Source organism: Calonectris borealis, chromosome 2 (genome assembly GCF_964195595.1).
Source record: "Calonectris borealis chromosome 2, bCalBor7.hap1.2, whole genome shotgun sequence".
Lineage (NCBI taxonomy): Eukaryota > Metazoa > Chordata > Aves > Procellariiformes > Procellariidae > Calonectris > Calonectris borealis.
Window position 1 is genome coordinate 151,933,805 of NC_134313.1, and position 20,901 is coordinate 151,954,705.

At 40.6% G+C, this 20,901-nt stretch overlaps 1 protein-coding gene across 1 annotated transcript in view; it reads left to right on the forward strand.

Annotated features, from left to right (window-relative positions):
* The window catches only part of KIAA1217 (KIAA1217 ortholog), a 245,689-nt gene that overhangs the window by 201,347 nt on the left and 23,441 nt on the right, over nt 1-20,901 (forward strand). The window contains exons 7-10 of the mRNA XM_075143936.1: nt 1,086-1,190; nt 1,623-1,675; nt 9,121-9,281; nt 15,839-16,014. Of these exons, the coding sequence (XP_075000037.1) occupies nt 1,086-1,190; nt 1,623-1,675; nt 9,121-9,281; nt 15,839-16,014 (495 nt within the window). The remainder of the gene's footprint in view (nt 1-1,085; nt 1,191-1,622; nt 1,676-9,120; nt 9,282-15,838; nt 16,015-20,901) is intronic.

The following is a 20,901-nucleotide window of genomic DNA, read 5'->3' on the forward strand; positions in this document are numbered from 1 at the left end:
TTCATCAGTAATCGCTGCTGGTCTTAGTCATTTGCTTTTTGAGAAGTTTTGTTCCCAGTCATCTTTCAAATCACAGCCCGCTGTTAGCATTTGCTTTTGTGTGTCTCCCCAGTCACTTAACTGCTGGCACAGAGGGATGCATTTTCAGAAGGTCCTGTCTGAGGTCCCATACTGGTGTGTATCTATATTGTGGTGTGTCATTGACATACTGGCATGTGAAAGTAGACACCTGTGTGAGCAAAAGGCTGTTTTGGACCCCACCGAGGAAGTCACCTGGTACCTGAATAATATATGCATTATGTAAACAGATAAACACACAAATGTTAGCCTTCCTATCCAAAAAAGTCATTGTTGTTGTTTAGTGGCCTTTGATACCCGTCGAAAACACTGACCATACTATTACGGTTCTTCTTCATCTCTTTTCTTCTGCTTTTTAGGAATTTCTCAGGATATGCACATGAAAGCAAATCTGTTTTATGATAATGTTGCTGTACGTTCTGCATTCAGTGTCCTGTGCCTGGTCTGTCACATTGCTGTCGTTTCCAGAGCAGACAGTTGCGATGTCAGGTGCAAAGGATTTGGGCTGGGAAGCAGTCAGCTTGGGCAGATTAAATGCTTCACAGACAAAATTGCTGGGTTTGGGGAAAGTAAAAATAGTAACAAGAAGTAGCGTAAAGTCTTTAATCCTGAAACCTTATATACAGGCAAAACTACTGGCCCAGTGTAGTTAAAAGGGAAAATATATGTAATGCTGAAAAAAATTATTTTCACTAGTTCCAAGAGGCATTAACTGGTTGTTTTAGGTGCCTGTCTCGTGAGATCATTAGAAGTTTATTATCTGGGTGGTTGTTTGTTTTGTTCTTTTTTAACCAAGCAGATGTCTTTTTTATTGTCTGTTACCATGCAAAAGCTGTCCAAACCAAGATGCAGTGAGCTGCTGCAACAAGGTATATGCAAACTGGTACCCATGGGCCTTTGCACAAACTCTGTAGTATCTTTCCAATCCTGTGGTAATCATTCACCTAGAAAAACAAGTCTGAAAGCAAATATATCTGGCTTTAACAAACGGTTCTCTTGTCTTACAGAGAGAGGATACAAGCCATGGAGAAACAGATTGCCAGTTTAACTGGTCTTGTTCAGTCTGCGCTTTTTAAAGGGCCAAATACAAGTAATAGCAAAGATGCTTCTAGGTAAAAAAAGAATTCATTAAATCTGTTTCTCTGTAATGATTTTAGTAATCAATCAACAAAAATAATACTTGAATGTAATAGTAAAAAAACCCTGAATGCTCAATCATTTTAAAATATCTTTATCATCCCCATGAGAATGCTAGGCAGAGAGGAAGAATATGCCAAATGATAGATGGAGATTAACTGCATTACTCTTCTTTGTGTGAAAAAGAATTAATGTAGCTACATCTCTGTGCTTTCTACTGCTTATACTCCATTCCTTGCTTAATTTGTATTAAAAGCTGATTTAAAAAAAAAACAACTGACAAGCTACTGGTGATTTAAATTAAAAATATATATGCTAGACAAGGCCATTTAATTTGCTGATTATAAACTTCACTACAGTTTTATTGTTAGTAAGTTAAAATTATGATTTTTCTTTTTATTACTTAGTGAGAAGATGATGTTGAAAGTTGTGTCCAGCAAGAGCAGCATTGACACTGCAGGTAAGATAATTCACTATTAGTTTACAAACTGTTCAGGTATATGAATAGCTCTATCATTACTACCATCCCAGCTTATGGAAATGTCGAATTTACTTAAATTCCCATAGCTGTACTGTCAGAACTGAAGTTTAAGTTCAGGATATGGGAGTTGATCACATCTTTGTTAAGAGAGGAATTTCTGACAGGTTGAGGTGATCTTTGGCATGAATTTCACACCTGCGCTGAATGGTTTAAATGAGATATAGAGTCTTTGCATATGGTGAATTTTCCAGTGATTCATCCTGTCTATAGTATATATCTGTCATTAACCCCAGATGTATCCAGATTGCTGTAGAAGGCTAAATATTTCATTCTTATTCTGGTCACCTGAACTTTTCTCTAAGGTTCTTCTGTCAGTAGGATGCTATGGATGTAATGACACTAAGGAATTTAGCAGTCAGCAAGATAGCACTTTCCCTAATTAAGCTGTATTGATCTGTTACTAATTATTAGCGTGTGCCTAAACTGTTCTGAGCAAGCATCAATTATGAAGCCAATAAGAGCTGGTCTTATTTTAGCTTCCCACTTGGAGAGCTGTTAAGTGTTTAAAGGATGGAGTTAAGACTGTTGTGAAAGAAGATCTCCATGTGATTGGAGCTCTTTGTGTATGGGCTGCTGCTGGAGATGTCTGCAGGGTGTGCGTGTGTTTATGTGCCTCCTCTTCACCCTTTGTGATGCACTGAATGCAAATAAAGGCTGTTCCCTCCTTCCTGGTAATGCTGTTCCCACAGGGAGGTCTGTGCTCTGGCAGGTAGTAAACCACACACATTTATTAGCAAATCTGTTATGCTCTTAACTAGCCTTTCTGTTGGAGCTGTTAGTTCACGTTCAGTATTCCTGTTTATCTGGAATTGCAGTATGTCCTCCTAACCGACAGAAATCAAACCACACCTGGAAACTATCAAGCATATGCAAGAGCGAGCAAGCTGAAGTCCTGGTACTGGAGCTTTGCTCCCAAGCCACTCTCTGGTCCCCTTCCAACTCTTCTCTTCCCCCTGGCCCCTGGATGGGGAGAGCGATACTTCAGGCTGTGAAGAAATAAGTTGTAATTTATCAGTTTCAGACAACTTACTGAAAAGTCCATCATTTTTCAAAACAGCTGCAAAATGCTCTTAGACTTTTCCTTATTTCGGTGTCATTATACACTGAGAATTTATGGTATTTCCCACTTGCACAGGCCTCATCTCATACAAAGCACCTATGAAACCATCAAAATCTGCACACACGTTGCCTTGTTTCCTCTTTGTATTGTATTGCTGTTCGGCCTTTATGCTTTCCTTGTGTTTGTACTAATTCAGATAAGTACTTTGCGGGGGGCACTGAGTTGGAGATCTTGATCTAAGTGGGCCCTGCTTTGAGTGGGAGTTTGGACCAGATGACCTCCAGAGGTCCCTTTCAACCTAAATTAATCAGTGATTCGTGTGTGCCTGTGTGAATGTGCTCTCAATGAAATGAGAAATGAAATAATATTCATTGGGCAAACGGCCCTACACAAAGCGAAGGTGGGGATTCCTCGGTGTGGAAGTCATGCCCAGCCCACCAGAACAGCATGGTTCGTCTGACCAGCAGCCGTTTCCTGCCCCTGTTGTTCCCAAAGACTCCTCGCTACCTTGTCGTATGACTGAATGCATGTCCCTGAAATGGCAAAATTACATATAACAGCTGCATGTCCAAGCATGGGGGTGGGGGGAAGGGGACCGTGTAATTTACTGTCAAAAGACCAGATAAGCATCCGTCACGTACTGACAGAGACATTGACTTTGTCACACAGCCATGCCCGTATCCAGCATGTAAGTAAGGATACCAGCATTCAGGTTGTGCAATAGATGATTTTCTGATCACTTGAGAGACGGGATTAGGACAGTGGGACCAGCCATGCAGCCAGCCATCTGCAGGGATCCTTATCAGTGCTATAAAGTACAGTTGTAACTCCAGCATCTGCATCCCTAAACCTGTCCTTTCAGCATGACTCAGCCACAAAATTAAACTGTAGCAGGTAAGGGAAACAAGGTGTGATGCTGACCCCAATATACTACAGCATTGTAACCCACATCAGCTATTACTGAAGATTGCTGTATAATAGAGTAGTCCTGTATAACAGAATATTTTGCTTTTGCACCTGCTTTTGAAATTGCATGTGACAGGGTCTAATAAGTCAATGCAGTCCCTGCTTACTTGAAAATTAGGCAATCTGCCAGAATATGCTACAGAATGTTTCTCCTTTTTGTAATTATGCTTGGGTTTAAATGTGCCAGCAGCATCTAGAAACACTTTTGCTGACCGCTGTTTTGTTCTTCAATTCACCCCAATCCTTATTAAGTATAGCCATTTAGACAGTCGGCTCTCTTAGGATACAATTCCACTTGACAACTGTGCACTGAGATACCAGTTTTAGCAATTTCAAAATCTATTTGAAAGAAAAAGTGGTATAAAATGTTGATTGAGCAGTCCTTTCTAGAGCACTGGTAAGCAGAAACGTGAATTGCTTCCCATCCTGAACAATAAAACATCTGTGCAGGATAAAATTGGCTCATCAATGTTGAGCAAACATTGTATTTTATAGTATGTGTTCCTATGATAGGATACTTTCATGCAAAAAAAAAAGAGAACTAGCTCACTTGGGAAGGGAAAGAAACCAAATTTTCTAAATCCTAGATAACTCTTGTGAATATTCTGTTTGGTATTTCATATAAACCAAGTTGTTATATTTAACATGTTGTTGCTTTGCCAGTCTGTAGCAGATTCTTTAGCCTCAAATATTGAAGAGTCTAAATAAAAATGCTTTTTCACTGGGGAAAATGAGCCTGTAACGATCATGCTTGTCTGCATTTCTTATTTTTTATTGCTTTAGGCTCAGTTCTTTCATGGGGGGTGGGTTCAAAGAGCAGTAACCTTCCAGAGACTGGCTATGTCTCTCTACTAATGTTAGGAGAAATCCCATGACTGAATCCTTATAACCTTCTTCAGTTCATCAAAGTGAATGGCATCAAGGGACTCTTCACTTAGGAACAGCATGTGACTCTAAAACCAAACCATACTAGGAGGAGTCTCCTTGGGATTACCAACAAATATGCTGAGAAATGCTCACCTACTCTCTTTTCTGTCATATTTTTGTTCATCAGGTGGTGAGATTGATAGATTAAATCCTGGATTCATTGATTAAATTGAGATCAGTTGTATCACGGATTACCAAAAAAAGTTCCAAATAGTTCTTTGCTAGTTGCGGCCTTGTTGGAAGAGGAAGAAGGACATTTCAGTATTTCATGAAAAGAGATCAAGGAGTATGTCTTACTGCACTAACACCACCAGTGCAAACCAAGAGAGGGAGATGGCAGCAGGGAGAATTATTACACATGTAGGGCTTGGATTTGATTCCTCACTCTTTGTGAATTGTCTTGTCATCTGTGCATATCTGTGTGCCTTTTTCACATGCATGACTCTTGCTGTGATGATCTGTGAATTAAATACATTGTCCGTATCTGCTTGCTTATCTCAGATTCAAAGATAGATCATGCCAGTCTTTGAACTCTGTCAGCGTTTGCAGGTAAAACATGATCCTGAATTCATTCTGGATCAATGAGGTGAAGTTGCACACTAATATATATAGAATATTTTCTTCTTTTAAGGGTGCTTTAGTGACTGGCCATAACAGCTTGTTAATGATGGAATTGCAACCTTAACATTGCATTTGCCTATTTGTTTAGTGGATTCTAACTGGGTGGGAAGAGAACTAAGTAACTGTCATGTGTCTCCCCAAATGATGCTTGAAAATGTTGTGGCTCTTTAATAAGGAGATGAGTAACTTGTGAAGAAACATTGCAGGGTGTCATCTGATGTCCTTTTTTTTCTAGCCTGCTTCAAAACAAAATCTTAGCATTTCAGAAAGAAAAATAAAATCTGGAAAACTGAAGGAGAGCACTGTCTTTGCAACCAACAGCAAAGATCAAATGTCGGGGAGTGGAAGTTGCGTTTCTTACCTTCCTGAGCTGGGTAAACAGCAAACCTTTCCCCTTTCTGCACATCAGTTCTCTTTGTACTTTAAAAAAAGCAGCTTAGTTCATTAGCCTTTGTGAAAAAAGTTAACATTTGTTTTTTGTCCAGAGTATTAGGGAATTATGGAGGGTTTTTGCATTCAGGCCCCCTTACCTAGCTCCAGCAAAGGTTTATTTAAAAACCTGAGAGCCAGTGCTGTTTCTTCCCCTTCAATCCATCTGGCCGCACATCTAATCGCAAAGCTACAGCCTGGGACTATTTCCAAAAGCGAGCTATACTCCCTAGATGAAGCAGCCCCTCATTCAGCTGCCCTTTTATTCCTTTTTGATGAAAATATGTATCTCTGAGAAATCAGCTGCTGATCCTTACTGCGCTCCCATGCTCACTCGGTGTCTGTGGTTGTGTTTCACGCCCTCGGGAGTCCCATGTCCTGCTTCACAGGCTCTGAGCACACTCTGCAGCAGGGACACCGTGGCAGCTGAGAGTACCTAATGGTGAGAAGAGGTGGCAGAGGCAGCAGAGGAGGAGGAGAGCTGCTTTGTAGGGAATCGGAGACATTTATTGTTTACAGAAGCGGATCACAGCCCATCTACACTAAAAGGAAAGCAGGCACCCCTTCCTGAGAAAATATGTGAATTGACTGGGGTCCAGCATGGGAGGAGAGACTAGCGGGGACTGATTCATGCCTTGGCTGCATCATTACAGGGTCGGGGGCTGAGGTTTTGGAACTTTTGCTTGAGGCAAAGAATAGCAGAAAGGTAGATGTGCTTTCAAAAATAGTCCAGATTTGTGGCTAGGGATCAGAACTCTTGGAGGCTTATCCACATTTTTCAGACTCTCTGGTGGTTTCTGTCTGTATGGTTTATGAACTAAATACACTTTTCCTAAAAAAAATGCAGAAAATAGTGCATGTGGGAGGGAAATAGATGCTTGACTGTAGGAAAAACTGCAGTGTACATGTAGACAGATAAGTATTAGCATGTATTAGACTGAAGCATGGAGTGGGCACAGAATGGCAGTGGACAAGGACTGTTTATTTCTTGAGTGTTGCTTTCTGTTAAGCAGCTCTTTGAAAGTCAAGAGAGCATTGAATCATACTGGAGTATAGCAAAAATGTGCAGCAGCTTGCTCAGCAGTGAAATGAAAAGTGCCGTTGTTGAAGCACCGAGCAGATCTAACTGGAGCACGTTTGGGTAAGGTATAGCATTACAACGGCCAGCACCGGGCTAGAACAGCTTTTTGTTCAAGCATGTCTCCGGAAGCCTATGGCATGGCACACTGTATATAGCACAGGTGCAGCCAGAGGAGCCTGTGCTTATTACTGACAGGAATTGCAAATGTAGGTAAAGCAAGAAACATGATTCTTCAGAAACCTTTTAGCCTATTTTTAAGTAAAAATAGTCTGGCGTAATTTCCATCCTTTAAAAATGCTTCCCCCAGATGAATTTTGCAAAGGCTACTTTTGAGGTATCCACACCTGTTGGCAAACGAATAACAATGTGTTGTTATGCTGATCTGTGCTCACTCGGGCACATTTGGAGACGTTACTGGTTGAGAAGACTACTAGGGATGAGAGGGCGGGGATAAAACTTGCCACTCTTGGGTTCATTCTCATTCCAGTCAGAAAAATGTGTCATGCCCTTTGGTGCACTGAAAATTTGCCTTCAACAGGCAAAGAAAAGCTCGCAACACTAGTTTCTGTTTGATTTCATTGAACTTGATAGAATGTGTGCTTGTGGGAACAAATGATGACTGAAATCCCTGTGCAGATCCATTGATGGGTTATTTTCTGTTTCCTCAGATTTTTTCTTCATAGAGAAGGAAGAAAATTAAGTGGTGAATGACATAATCATAGAATATAATCATAGAATCATTTAGGTTGGAAAAGACCTTTAAGATCATTGAGTCCAACTGTAAACCTAACACTGCCAAGTCCACCACTAAACCATGTCCCTAAGCACCACGTCTACACGTCTTTTAAATACCTCCAGGGATGATGACTCAATCACTTCCCCAGGCAGCCTGTTCCAATGCTGGATAATCCTTTCGGTGAAGAAATTTTTCCTAATATCCAATCTAAACCTCCCCTGGTGCAACTTGAGGCTGATTCCTCTCATCCTATCACTTATTACTTGGGAAAAGAGACCGACACCCACCTCACTACAACCTCCTTTCAGGTTGTTGTAGAGGGCGATGAGGTCTCCCCTGAGCCTCCTTTTCTCCAGACTAAACAACCCCAGTTCCCTCAGCTGCTCCTTGTAAGACTTGTTCTCTAGACCCTTCACCAGCTTCGTTGCTCTTCTTGGGACATGCTCCAGCACCTCAATGTCCTTCTTGTAATGAGGGACTGATAATACAATAGTTCAGGGAGCGGCAGCCATCTGAGCCATCTGAGCCCGAGGGACAAGGTGGATCTGGCACTGTGATCAGAAGAGTACGGAGGGCTACATAGTGCTGGACTTAGAAAATGAAGTGTGTCCTACTGACAGTCTGTCATTTTGCCTGTTGGCAGTGGGGAGGAGAAGGGATGCATTAGAAAGAAAATTTGAAGAATATGGATGGTAGAAGAAGCTGTAACATGACTATTAGCTGATGAACTGGAATTTGCTTATACTCTGTAAATAAAGCTTCTTCCCAGCTACTTGAGACTGAAAAGAACAAGCTTGACACTAATGCTGTGTAGGGGAAGAGCATTGTTTAACAAAGAAAGTCTTGTGAGGATACTGGCGGTTATTCTCAGAGTGTGGCTCAGCTCACTTCCTTGTGTTATGCTGTATTCCCTCGTAAACACAGTCCTGAATAAATGACAGAGTAAAGGGGAGTGGGTAGATGCAACATGGCTGGAGAGCAGTTCTCTGCCACACCATTGTTTCATTTCTTTTCTCCTGGTTTTATACAGTAGCTGTTGGAGACACCTGATATAGAAATAACGCAATTGTACTTTAAGCAGCAAAGCAAGATTCTCTATAGGAACCTTTTCCCCACACTTGGCAGTTTGACTGAATCTCTCTCCAGTGATAATTCATCAACACATACGCAGTTGAGGAGTTCTGTGAATTTGCATCGACTCGGCCTCAGATGGCTCCTGGAAGGACAATCCCAAAGCTACTTTCAACACCAATTTGATCTGCTGTTGTTTTGTGTAATCTGCTGTTATAGCTTATTATCCCATCTCCACTACATGTGGTAGGAAGCAGTCTTGTAATGCAGTGCTCTGATATGGTTGAGGTTCCAGCACAGATACACTCTGATATTGTACAGTCTTCTCTCACTTCCCTCACTGAGCATTGGCAGCTGTAATTTTTTTTTCTTGTCTATCTCTGTGAAATACGTGTGGATTCAGTGGGCAGAGGAAGGATCATGTTTGCACCTTCTCTGCTGGTGAGCTCAACCTGTGCTGCTGCTTATTGCAGGCGCTGCTAACGTATCTGGGGGGAAGAACACATTGGCAACTGTGGAGTCAGCTGTCATCCATCACCCTGCTGGAGCCTCATCAATGCAAGTCAGCCTGCATGGTATGAAACGCAATGTGTCGGATCTGCGGCTGCAGCTGCATCAGATGAAGCAGCTACAGGTATGCTTATCTGGGTAATGCCAGGAAAGTGGGTCGTCAGCAAATGCCCTTTTCCTTTCTTTCTTTCTCTCTCTCTTTTACCTTTTGTACATGAGTGATTCTCAGTAGCAGAGTTCTAGCAAAGGGAAGACCCAAGTATTACAGACACAAAAGCGTATTCTGTTTTAGCATACGCCACTTGCATAATCCTAGAGGTGTGAGAATTAGCTCAGTTTAACTACTGCTGCTCAGATATTGAGAAAAAACTTCATTTCTAACTTTGTTTGATGACTCTAGACATTAAAGCAGTATTTATATTACAATAATATCAAATCTGTGATTACAGTTTGGACCCTGCTATGCTACGTGCTGTATAAACATGTCGGAAGAGCCATGTTCCTGCTCCATACTGTTTACAATTGAGACAGTTTTTAAGTTCCTGAATAAACAACTTTGATGTCAGGAAACCCAAATGTAGCTGAGGATCAGTAGATATGCATTAAGCCAGAGTTTGAGTCCTGTATTTACAGAATCCAGAAGAATAGCCAACTTGAGCAGCAAGGAAAAAAGATATTTCAAAAGTTGCTGCAAAGGTTTGTTGTGCCCTACTTATATTCACATTATACCAGTAACTTCCTAACACACATCAACACCTCAAAACCTGCAAGAAACAGTAAGAACAATGAAGTGTTAACCAAAATGTTCTGTTGACACATACCATCATGCTGCAAATCTAAATATATGCTGTTAATCTCAGACACTGTGAAAATAAGCTTATGCAGCTGTACAGGTCTTCAGCCCTTCACTTAATTGGAAACTGAAGAGCACTGTATTGTCTCAGAAGATGCAAAAGGAGGTAAAGCAATTTCTTGTAAGACAAAGTGGACAGCAGGGGAAACTTCAATACTCTGCCAGTCCTCCTTGCCTGGAAAGTGACATCACATGTTTGGTATTGTAGGGCTGCAGCTACTGCTATTACAACCAGGGTGGTTTTGAATTTGGGAATGGTACTCTGTCAATCTCCTTTGATTTGCTGATTAATTTTAGAATAGAATAATGATAATACAGTTCAGAATTCAGAGCGCATTTTGCCTTCACTTCCTTAATTAAAGGAAACTGAATTATGAACCAGTCACAGGGCAAGGAAGCAGAAGGGTGAGATAAACATCAGGGTAAAGAAAATGTGGCCAAGACTGAAGATGCTGTGACAAGGTCCTGTGCTCAGTTTGCTGGTAACGAAGAGATGGCAGAAGGTATTTGGAACAGTTGTGTCAGCCAGGTGACCTCTGCCTGTGGTACAGCACACATGTATTTACATTTTCAGTTTAGGATGAGTATGTTCCTATAGCAAATGTATCTTTCAAAAGCTGTTCCCAGCAGTGCTGCCTACATGCTGGCCATCATGGTCCCCATCTAATTTTAAGACTCTGGCTTGGGATCTCTGCCCTGGCACATTATGTGTAAGTGTGTATTCTTGCACATTTGTGCCGCAAACCACTGCAGCCCCTCTGTCCTTCTGTAACCCCATGTGCCAAATGCAGCTCTTGGCAAACGCCTGCGGTCTGGCCACCAGCTGTGCTTAGCATGTGGCCTCGTAAAGTGGGGTGGGGTTGCAGTGCTGCGCTGGAGGCAGTGAGCGCATTGTTCCCACAGGGCCTGCTCACTGAGGAGGTGGCATTTCCCCAGCTGCACCTTGTCTCAACGGCCCTGCCTGGGGCGGTAACCTTGCTTTTGATCAGATATAGCATTATTGCACACAGGAGTGAAGAAACTTGTACCATCTGCACAAATCAATGCTGCCAAGGAGGTCTTGAGAAGGAAGAAAGGACATATCCCGAGTGTGCTCATTAACTCTGGCTGGCTTCCCTTATTTCAGAAATGATAGCAAATATGGTGCAACTGTGCCAGTAGGAAGTGGGCAAATTTGTGATAGTCGGATGGAAGAACCTGTAGCTCAAGGGAAACTTTGGTATACTACATATAAATTACATTCCTGAGAGTGAGTTTTTGTCATGGCTTTCCTGAATGGGTGGAATTATTTTGAAAAAGAGCTCACAGTTTGTAGGGCAGCAAGTGAAACAGGTAGTGTTTTAAACTGAAGACTGTTGAAATATCACACCTCTAATGAAAAAAATTTGTGCTATGTTTTGTGGAAAATAAGTCTAAGTAAAAGGGAAAAGTATTTTTCTGTTTTTCCAGGTTGTTTGCATAGTATGTTTGACAGTACTTCATATTTTTCACTTTCACTGTTTCTCCTGACTAGCAGTCAGTTTGTTCCTGTTTGCATGAATTTTTCATAGTGACTGACTAAAAGAAACACTTCCAAAGAACTGAAAAAGATGATTGCACCCACACAAGAGTTGGCAGGATAACTAAGAAACAGGATCAGGACATAAAACTATATTTAATACTGTCTGTGGTTCAATTTTCAATTGATGATACCACTGTAAGTTCTTACTCATTTGCTTAATAGAATCAGAGAAACATGTGATGGAAAAGACCCGTTCATTCATGTAGCCTTTGTCTGTGCTGGCAAAATCCTCTTTTTAAAATGTACCCAGCAGCAATTGATCCAGATGTATTGATTCATACACCAGTTAAATGTGTATGTTACCAGATGCAAACAAAAAGTTAAGACTGTTTCAGTCTGAGGCTGGATTTTAACCAGAGATTCTTGAAATAAAGACATTTGCATCATGGCTGTTGCTAGAGGTTAGATACATTTCTTGCTATTCCACTAGCATCTTCCTTAAGCGCTCTGATTTTCAGAGATGCTCAAGAAAGAGCAGTTTCATGGTGCCATGGAGTTTTCCTCATTGCCAGAGATAGGCTCTAACCCAGCCTGTGTCCTGGATGCATTTGTTGTTGGTAAGACTGGAGCCCATGATGAGTTCAGTGGAGTTGTTCATTCTGCACTCCCAGATAATGAGAACTCTTAGTGGCAGATTTGAACCAAGCCTTAGAGTTCATGTATATGTATACCTACTCATGGTATATATCATTAGTTTATATGTACATTGGATTTTTTTTGTCTATTCCTTCCTTTCTTTAATTGAACACATTTTAAGGGAAAGCAGTTAGATATGATTAAGCTTCAGCGTTAGGAATGTGTATGCATGCATGCTTTTCCTTCAGTCAGTGTATTATTTGCAGGGAAATGAGTGCTGCAGAAAGGATAGAAAATGTGATAATAATACTGTCATAAATGATATATGATACTTAGTCTCACAAGTGTAACTTTGAATTAGAAATTCAAATATGTTTTGAGCTGCATTATAGAATTGGTGAGACTACGTTTAATCTGTGTGTGGTAACACACTTCAGGAGTTAGATAATTAGATTCTACAGAGATCTTGAGCTGCAGGCAGTCAGTCCCTGTTTGTGGCTGTGCACTGTAGTGTGTGGGGAGGTGGGTGGCCCAGAAGCCTCTCCCAGCAGGGCCTGGGAGGCTCCCACTGGACAGGTCATGCTTGTCTCCTAATGAGAAGCAGGGCTGTGAACTAATACTTGGTTTTCCACTTACCTCAAATGTCTCATAGATAATAATTGGTTCAAAGTGAACTAGACTGGTTATCATACTATTCTTGAAGTGGGTGCCAGAGGTGATGCTGGGGTACTTGTGAGAGAGCAGTGATAGATAATGGCTGGAGCAGTAGTCGAAGAAGAGGGACAAGGTAGGTATCTGGAGAGATTGGTGAGGCTGGGAGTGACATCCAAGGGTAATGAATGTAGGAGAGGATGCTAGAATTATAAAATGTTAAATTTCTTTCTGATTGATTGCTGCTTGCAGTTATAAGTCAAGTTAACTCTAATTAGCAAGAAATTGCCATTTGGTGGTGACAGGAAAGCCTGCATTGCTTTTCCTTACCTTTGGGCAGTTGACTTTGGAACTTGAACGCTTTTCAAGTGTGAATATATAAGATTGTTTATTTGGCTTGTTTTCAAACAAACTTAAAATACAAAAAGTTCTGCTCTGTGGAACCAGAATAACTCTGGCAGATCCCTAAAACTTCTTCTACTTGAGGTGGTGGAGTAACTGGCAGAGGTGGTCTGAGGGACAAATGGGGTGTGCACTTAGCCAGGGAGTCTCAGATCTGATACTTGCTGGCAGAAGAAAGGTAAGAATCAAGTTCATTTCCAGAACTGAGGTAAATGTGCTGTAGCAGCCAGGGACTGCCTCCTCTTCCTTACCCACAGCTCTTCCCCTCTGCTCCTGCTCGCCCTGCCTCATGTTGTCCTTTGGCTGGTGACTCTGCCCTGCTTAAACCCACAATTACTCCTCTCCACTGGTTCCTTCTCTTCTCTCTCTGCACCCATCTGTACCTCTCCCTTCTCATCTTCTGTCCCTGTTCCCCAAGCACGAACAAACTCAGGTTTTCCAGAACTAGCCAAGTGTTGCATGAATTTTCATAGAAGTGGCAAAAACATCTCTTTGATACCAAGATGAGTCATTTCCCAGACTTCAAGAGCTGACTCCAAACATTGAGGTTTGGGAGTCCTCAACATACAAGCTTTTTGAAATATTGCTGACTTATATTTTTATTCCCTAATCTTGTTATCAGAAATGGATGAACTTTTATGACTGAAACTTTCTAATACTGTTCAAGCACTGCATAAATGGAAGTGACAAGCACCTTAGCTGTAGGTGTCACTACAATAAATATAGATCCCCTATATACTCCCATAATAGGAAAAAAAGTATACCTGCCATTGCACACCCTCACACACACATACTCAATTTTGGTATTACTGGGAGTCACTGTTACCAGCTGAGGAACATAGAGGACTTGAATTCTGGACACCTGAGACTTAAGTCTGACTCTGTTACTGACCTTCTCACTGACCTCGGATCAGTTGTTTCACATTTCCCAAGTCACTTCCCTGTGTCAAATTTCCCCACTTTTTAAAGAGCTGTGAATAAACTGTATGACTGAAGTGTTACATGCTCATTCACTCATTTATTCATTCATTTATGTTTTCCTTCTTGAAAATATGGCACAATGTAAGAGATGGGTGTCCCAGATAACTGTGCTGGCCTCGCTGTAAGAGGTTTTAATTTATCAAACCCAAACATTAATCCCGTAGTGGGGAAAAATACACATATGCACTGTCTTCAAAAGAATCCAGTCTGGTATAAAGCAGCTGACAATGTTTATAAATCTGTGCTGTTTCAAATGTTTTCCAGGTTCATTTTTTTCCCTAACTGCTAACACTTATCTTCAGATGAGTTTTGAGCTAACAACTCCTGCTTGTCATAGCTCAGACCTCCCCGTACACTGTCAGTGAAGTGTTACCCTCCCTCTCCTCACAGTTGTGTCGCTGGAGAAGGCAGTCAGGCACAAGGACTGAAGAGTCCGTAGGGGAGAGTTGAGTTTAGTCCTCTAATTCCTGTACTGATTGGAAAGAATGACCTGGGCAAAGGCGCTTTTTTCTCTGATTCCAGTGAAGTCTCTTAAATCAACTTAAAAAGAAGTCTTGTTGCATTATACCATCTTGTAGGTAACCCATTTTTGTGATTCTTCCTATTAGGAAGTGGTTTTACTTTGTATGTTAAATGTGGTTTGGCTGTTAAGCCTGTATGTTTAGAGGACAGCTGATGGTTCGACTGCTAGTTTTAAAACTGGAATTTCATCTCCCAATTGACACAGGTATTTTTTAAAATTTTACAGTATGAGAAGGCTGCTGGGCTAAGAGAGTTGTGTTCATGTTGCGTATATCCTAAAGCTGTGACTAGATGGAGCCCTGCTTATCACTTTAATCTTGTGATTTGCATAAGAGACTTAAACAAGTTTGGTTTGTGTGAGTGTGGGGCATAGCTGCTCTAGGGCTACCCACAGAAGAGTACAGTCTAGTTGGCTTTCTTAGCTGTGTTTTGCTCTGCAAACTTAATATCAGTAAGAAAATTAATATTTTAGATACTTAACATCAGGCTAAGACAAGGAGGTGTGACTTTTACAGTTCTCAGAAAATTACCGTATTATAAAGGGCTTTTTTTGGGTGGGTAAGGGAGGTTTTATGTACTGCAGATGAGCTGTATATCTGTACCAAATTACACCGGATGGCACAATCCTTCCTCTGTGACTTGAGAGACTGAAAAATTCCATTCTGAGAACAGCAGTGCAAATTCCAGCCTTGTCATTAATGTGTGGGATTATCCACCAGGCATGTATGCGCAGTGCGACGCATAAGCTTACAAGATAGGTGCAAAGTGGAAGTCAAGCTTCCGGCATTCTTGTGAGGCATGATTAATTCTTGGTTCATGCTGGACTGAGCAGAATAAAGGGGCCACAATCCTTGCAGAAGTTAATGCACTGGAGGTAGTGTACTGATCTTTTGTTCGTCAGCTCGCAACTGGAAGTTAGATGTACACGTTAGAAGTTAATCAGATTTAGGCTTTTCTCACTCCCAATTCTTCCTCACGGAATGTTTATAGGTAAAGTTAAAGAGGGAAAGAAGAAGGTAAAAACTCTCTCTCGCTGTAGGGCTGTGTTTATCCCAACCTATTTCTGCAATGTATTCTGTTGCCAAGGATGTCAGTCAAGCAGGAAAAATTGAAGTTGATTTCTTTTGTGCAACAGCTGCAGAACCAGGAGATGCTGAGGGCAATGGTGAAGAAAGCAGAGCTGGAAATCAATGGCAAAATGCTTGAAACAGTGAAGAGGCTTGAAGATCCTGTGCAGCGACAGCGCAACCTGGTGGAACAAGAAAGGCAGAAATATCTCAACGAGGAAGAAAAGATTGTAAAGAAGTTATGGTGGGTTGAGAAACTTCTTAGAATTTGTTGCTTTTGCCTGGCTTTTTCTTCCGTAAAGTAGTAGCTTTAGTGAAAAATTTAGGTTAGTAAAACTTTAAACTTAAAACTAGTAAAACTTTAGTGAAACTGCACGTGTGTATGCTGTTTTAGCTCTGTTTCCTTGCACTCATATTGGCTGTAAAACTGTGTCTGTGTTGTACAAATCACTGGTGCTGACTGGGAGTCCTTCTAAGCACAGCCCACTGGGTAAGTCCCACCGGTACAAAGAGTTTCAACCTCTTCAGAAGTCCCCTGTAAAGGGACAGATGACTGTGAGGACTGTGACCACCTCCATCTTCTGAATCCTCCCCCGACCCTAGGTCTACCCTTCAGCTTTATGAATTACGCTTTAGGGAAGGAGGGAGGAATTTCCTCAAGAACAAGTGGATGCAAAGGAAGGTAATGAGTTTGGCTTTAAGTATGAAAATCAAATTTCAATAGTAAGTGCTTTGGCTATTGTGTGGGAGAGGTAGGGGAACCTCATAAATAGAGGATTGAAGTTTAATTGCAGTCAGCAATGCCAATCTCTGTCTAAAATTTACTCACTGGGATTTCCATACACTTAACTGCACATAAAGTTACTTTTCTTTTTTGTTGTTGTTGTATAAAGGCTCTTTGTAAGTCTCTTTTTTCCCCCAAAACTTTGGCCTACCAAGACTGGTGGGATCCTGTTGTTTGTTTTAGTCCATGTTCAGAGTCAGCAAGAGGCAAGATGAAGCTGAAATCAATAAACAATTTAACTAGTTCTAACACTCACATTTGTAAGATGCTATATAATTCATTATTTCTCATTACTACATTTAGTTCACACCTGAAGAATTGCTCCACAATAGAGTGAAACTTTATAGTCAGCCTGTCATTGGAAATGATGATTGAAGAGCCATACGAGTACAGTTGTTGACAGCTAAGGAGAGTAAATCTTTCCTGTTGATCAATGTGTTGTCAGATGAATTAGATTTGTAATAAAAATGGTGCATCTGTAAAGACAAAGTGGAATGTTACTAAGGGACTGTATGTTTTCTGTGAAGAAAAGTTTAATGTGTAGTAATAGTCCACGCTGGTGTATATAATCCTCTCAGCTGGTTTGTAGTCTTAAATAACATTGTGTTGTAGCCTTAAGTAATTACCCTCCTGTTCGTCACTTTATTCCTGTGTACTTCATTGTCTAGTTTCTAGATTGTTTGTTCTCTGTGGAACCATTTGTGTGATGGCTGTTTATCACATTGCCTCATAAAATGGATACTGAGGTCAAGTGCAAATGGCGTTAGTTGTTACAGCTGTTCATTTAGGATACGACTTTGATTGCAATATGGTTCTGTTTTATCAGTGTTTGAAATTTCTTCTGTTCACAGAGTTTCTGCTGCTTCTGTGCTACTTTGTTTGTTAATGTTACAGGAAACTGTCTTTCTTAGATCATTCATAGGCTGTAAATGTTAGTTCAACCCTTTTCGAGACATGCTAGAAACAAACATTAAATCACAAACAATTATTTTTCATCAGTTGTGTCCAATGAGATTTCTTTGTCATGTATTTGCACGTTTGCAGGATCAGAGCCCAAAAGAAAAAGCACATCTGACAACAATGCTTTAAGTTCAACAGCTGATGGCTGTTAATAATGAAGAGCATACATCACAAAATTACACATCAAGTGTCACTGGCAGTATTCAGAAAAAGGTTAACATTCTATATAGGCACTTTCAATTAAGCTGATCCCAGTGCAGATGTATAAACAAATGCAAAGCAACAGGGCAAAAAAATTACCATTTCTTAGTCTTTCAACTGTTGCCCTCTTGACCTTTCCTAAATCATAGGACTAAATCAGTAGACTGGCTTCATGCAAGACAAGGGAGCTTAAGGATTTCTGCAATACTTACAAAAGTGTATTTACTACTCTGAAGTGGTAAATTGCAGCTTAAAAAGCTCTCCTTTCTGCAATTCTGAAGATTATCACTGGGAAATAAAAAAATAAAGATATTGGCGGTTTCATGTTGTAAACAGCAGAAATGTTGGTGTTTTCTGTTGAGCAGCTATTCGTGATGGTCCCTACAGAAGTGTGCCCATGTGTGTCACAGCTGTAGCAGGATTACAGTTCAAAGATATCTAATGAAATCTAAGGAACACTGTTAAACGTAGTGTTTATTCACACTTGTAACAGTGAAATACATACTTGGAATTAACTGGGTAGGGTTTTTTTCTATCATCTAGTCTTTTGATTCAACATTAGAGATGTCATATATGACCAAGGACAAATTATGATGATATGACACATTGACTAATGAAGCATTTATGTTGTGAGGAGCATGTTACAACTATGACTACTATATATCGTAGATTGTTGTAAGCATTTTAATAGAGGGGGGTTTATAAGCACAGTATTTAAATTGTAGCCACATTCAAGCTGTCTAATTGGATATGATCCATAGTAAGTTACAGTTTATATTTTTGTTAGGAAAAGTATACTTTTTTATAAGAATGACCATGCTCAGTAAAAACAAAACTCCACTTAGCAGTCTTGGAGAGCCACTGGTAGCAGATAATTGGGAAAGGATATAAGAACATGGCAAAATGCTCAGAGCTCATCTCCTTGCTTTTAATGACTTGTAGCTTAATTTTCCAAGTCAGAGATGGTATCTTCATATGCAAAAGCTCTGCATGGATTGTTTACTTTTCATGAACTTATGCATTTTTAAAGATTTATGTAAACTTGGTTGTGTACAGCATTTAGGCTCAATGAATTCTATAGAGTAATTCTTTTTTGGGTAGAAAGAACCTCTTTTTGTTTGTTTTTGAATCTTTCACCTGTCAGTCGATCCCCAAACTCTTAAATTATGCACGGCAGAATATTCACCCTCTCCAGGCTAGTCATGATGTTACAGCCGCACCCCTATGCGGTTTTCTGATCATGCCTTTTCCAGCCTGAAAAGTCTTGGTCTGCTTAGTTATTCCTCTTGTAGAAGCCATTCTTACATTTCATCATCCTGTTGCCTTTCTGTATGCCCTTTCTAACTCTAGTGTACATCTGTGAGGTGGGAATAGGGGGAGTGGAGAGCCCTGCAATGGCTATATCTGATATACGCATGCCATGACTTCGTGGAGTGGCGTGGTGATGGTCCCCTTGTCCCCATGTTCCACATGAGCTTTCCATTACAAATCCAACATCTCACTCACAAGGAATGATTATCAGTTCGAAGTTATTGTGTATAAAAACTTAGATTTTTGGGAGATTGTTGGGTTTAGGTGAGGTTGGTTTTGTTTTTATTTTTCCTCTTCTCATGAGCATTACTTTACATTTATTAGGAGTTAATTTGATCTTTGTTTTTTCCCTGGCCAATTAGTATCAGATAGTCCATCTGCAGCCCTCTGCAGTCACCTTTCATTTTCATTCCCCTGAATAATTTAATATGCTTTTGAGATTTTTTTACTATACTATTCATCCTCTTTTCTAAATAATTTATAATATGTTGAAAAGCACCAGCCCTAGCACCAATCCCTGTGGAACCCACCAGCAAACTACATTCATTGAGTAATCTGTTCATTGATCCCTTCCCTTTACTTCCAGTACTTTATCCATGAGAGAATTTCCTCTCTTGACCATGGCAACTTTGCTTTCTTGAAAGCTTTTGCTCAAATACCTTGCTGAAAGCCTCTTGGGCTATAGCTTTTCCCCATGCTTTTGTTGTTTCCTTGTGTATTTGTGAGACTTACCTTCTCTTTACACAAATCACATTAATTACTCCCTAACACAGCTTATTTATCCATTGGTCCACTAATTCTTTATTGTTTATTCTTTATTTTTACACCAGTCTGGGTGTCAATCTCACCAGAGTAAGAGTATCCAGTTCCCTGGATAGCCCCATCCCCTTTTAAAAAATTTGATGGTATCATCTATGACACTTTCCACTACTCTGGTGCCAAAGCAATTTTAATCAAGAAGTTAGATGCTTAGCATTAATAGTTCGACTGTTTCACCCTCAAGTTGCTATTGAACTCCAGGGCAAACACCATCTGGCCTGGGTGATTTGTTACTATTAATTTTGTCAGTTCATTTTGTAACCTATTCTACTGATACTGCAAACTGAGACAGATCCTCTGGTGCTTTTTTGCCTGAAGAAAGATCTCAGCATAACAGTTTGCCTTGGCTCCCCTGTGTAAAACATAGATGCAGAAAAATAATTTATCTTGTATTAGCCTTCTGAAACTGCATTAAGGTGAGTGTCTTGTTAATTGGGTGTGCTCAGTCCAATCTATAAAGCCAGGTTGTTTCCCCAGTTACAGAAAAGAAATGCTGGAGGCTGCTGGATCTGTTTCAAACTTTGGCTCCCGAGGGCTGAAGTTTCTTTTCCTGTGTAGTTAGCAACATGAGGCAGTGTAATATGGTAACCCCTCCTGAGTAATTTCAGGATCAGTTGTCTTGTTTGATAGTATCACTGTATGGAATCAAAGGGGTTTATGATGACCCTTCCATTTCTGCTCAAAGAACAAAGGGTCTGCTACCTGGAAGTCTTTCCTTTATCCCTACATTTCCAACAATCATAAATCTACCAAAACATTTTAACATTGTCCTGTGTTTGTTCCTTTCTCTTCTTTCCACCCATGAACAAATTTAAGCTTCTGCCCTTATCTTTTTTGTTGCCTGGTGGATGCCAGTATCTGAGAAGCTGCTTTTCCAGTGCTGATCTACAAAAAAGGGGTGGAGGGGGAGGGTGATTCCCAAAGTAGCACTGCCTAGCCTGAGTGCCGGTATCAGGGCATTAAGAGTAGGGAGGATGCATGGCTGTAGAGCACCGTTCCGGACGGCAGGAGCCTTTGAATTGTAGTGACTGTCAGAAAGCCGAATTCTTTTTCCAG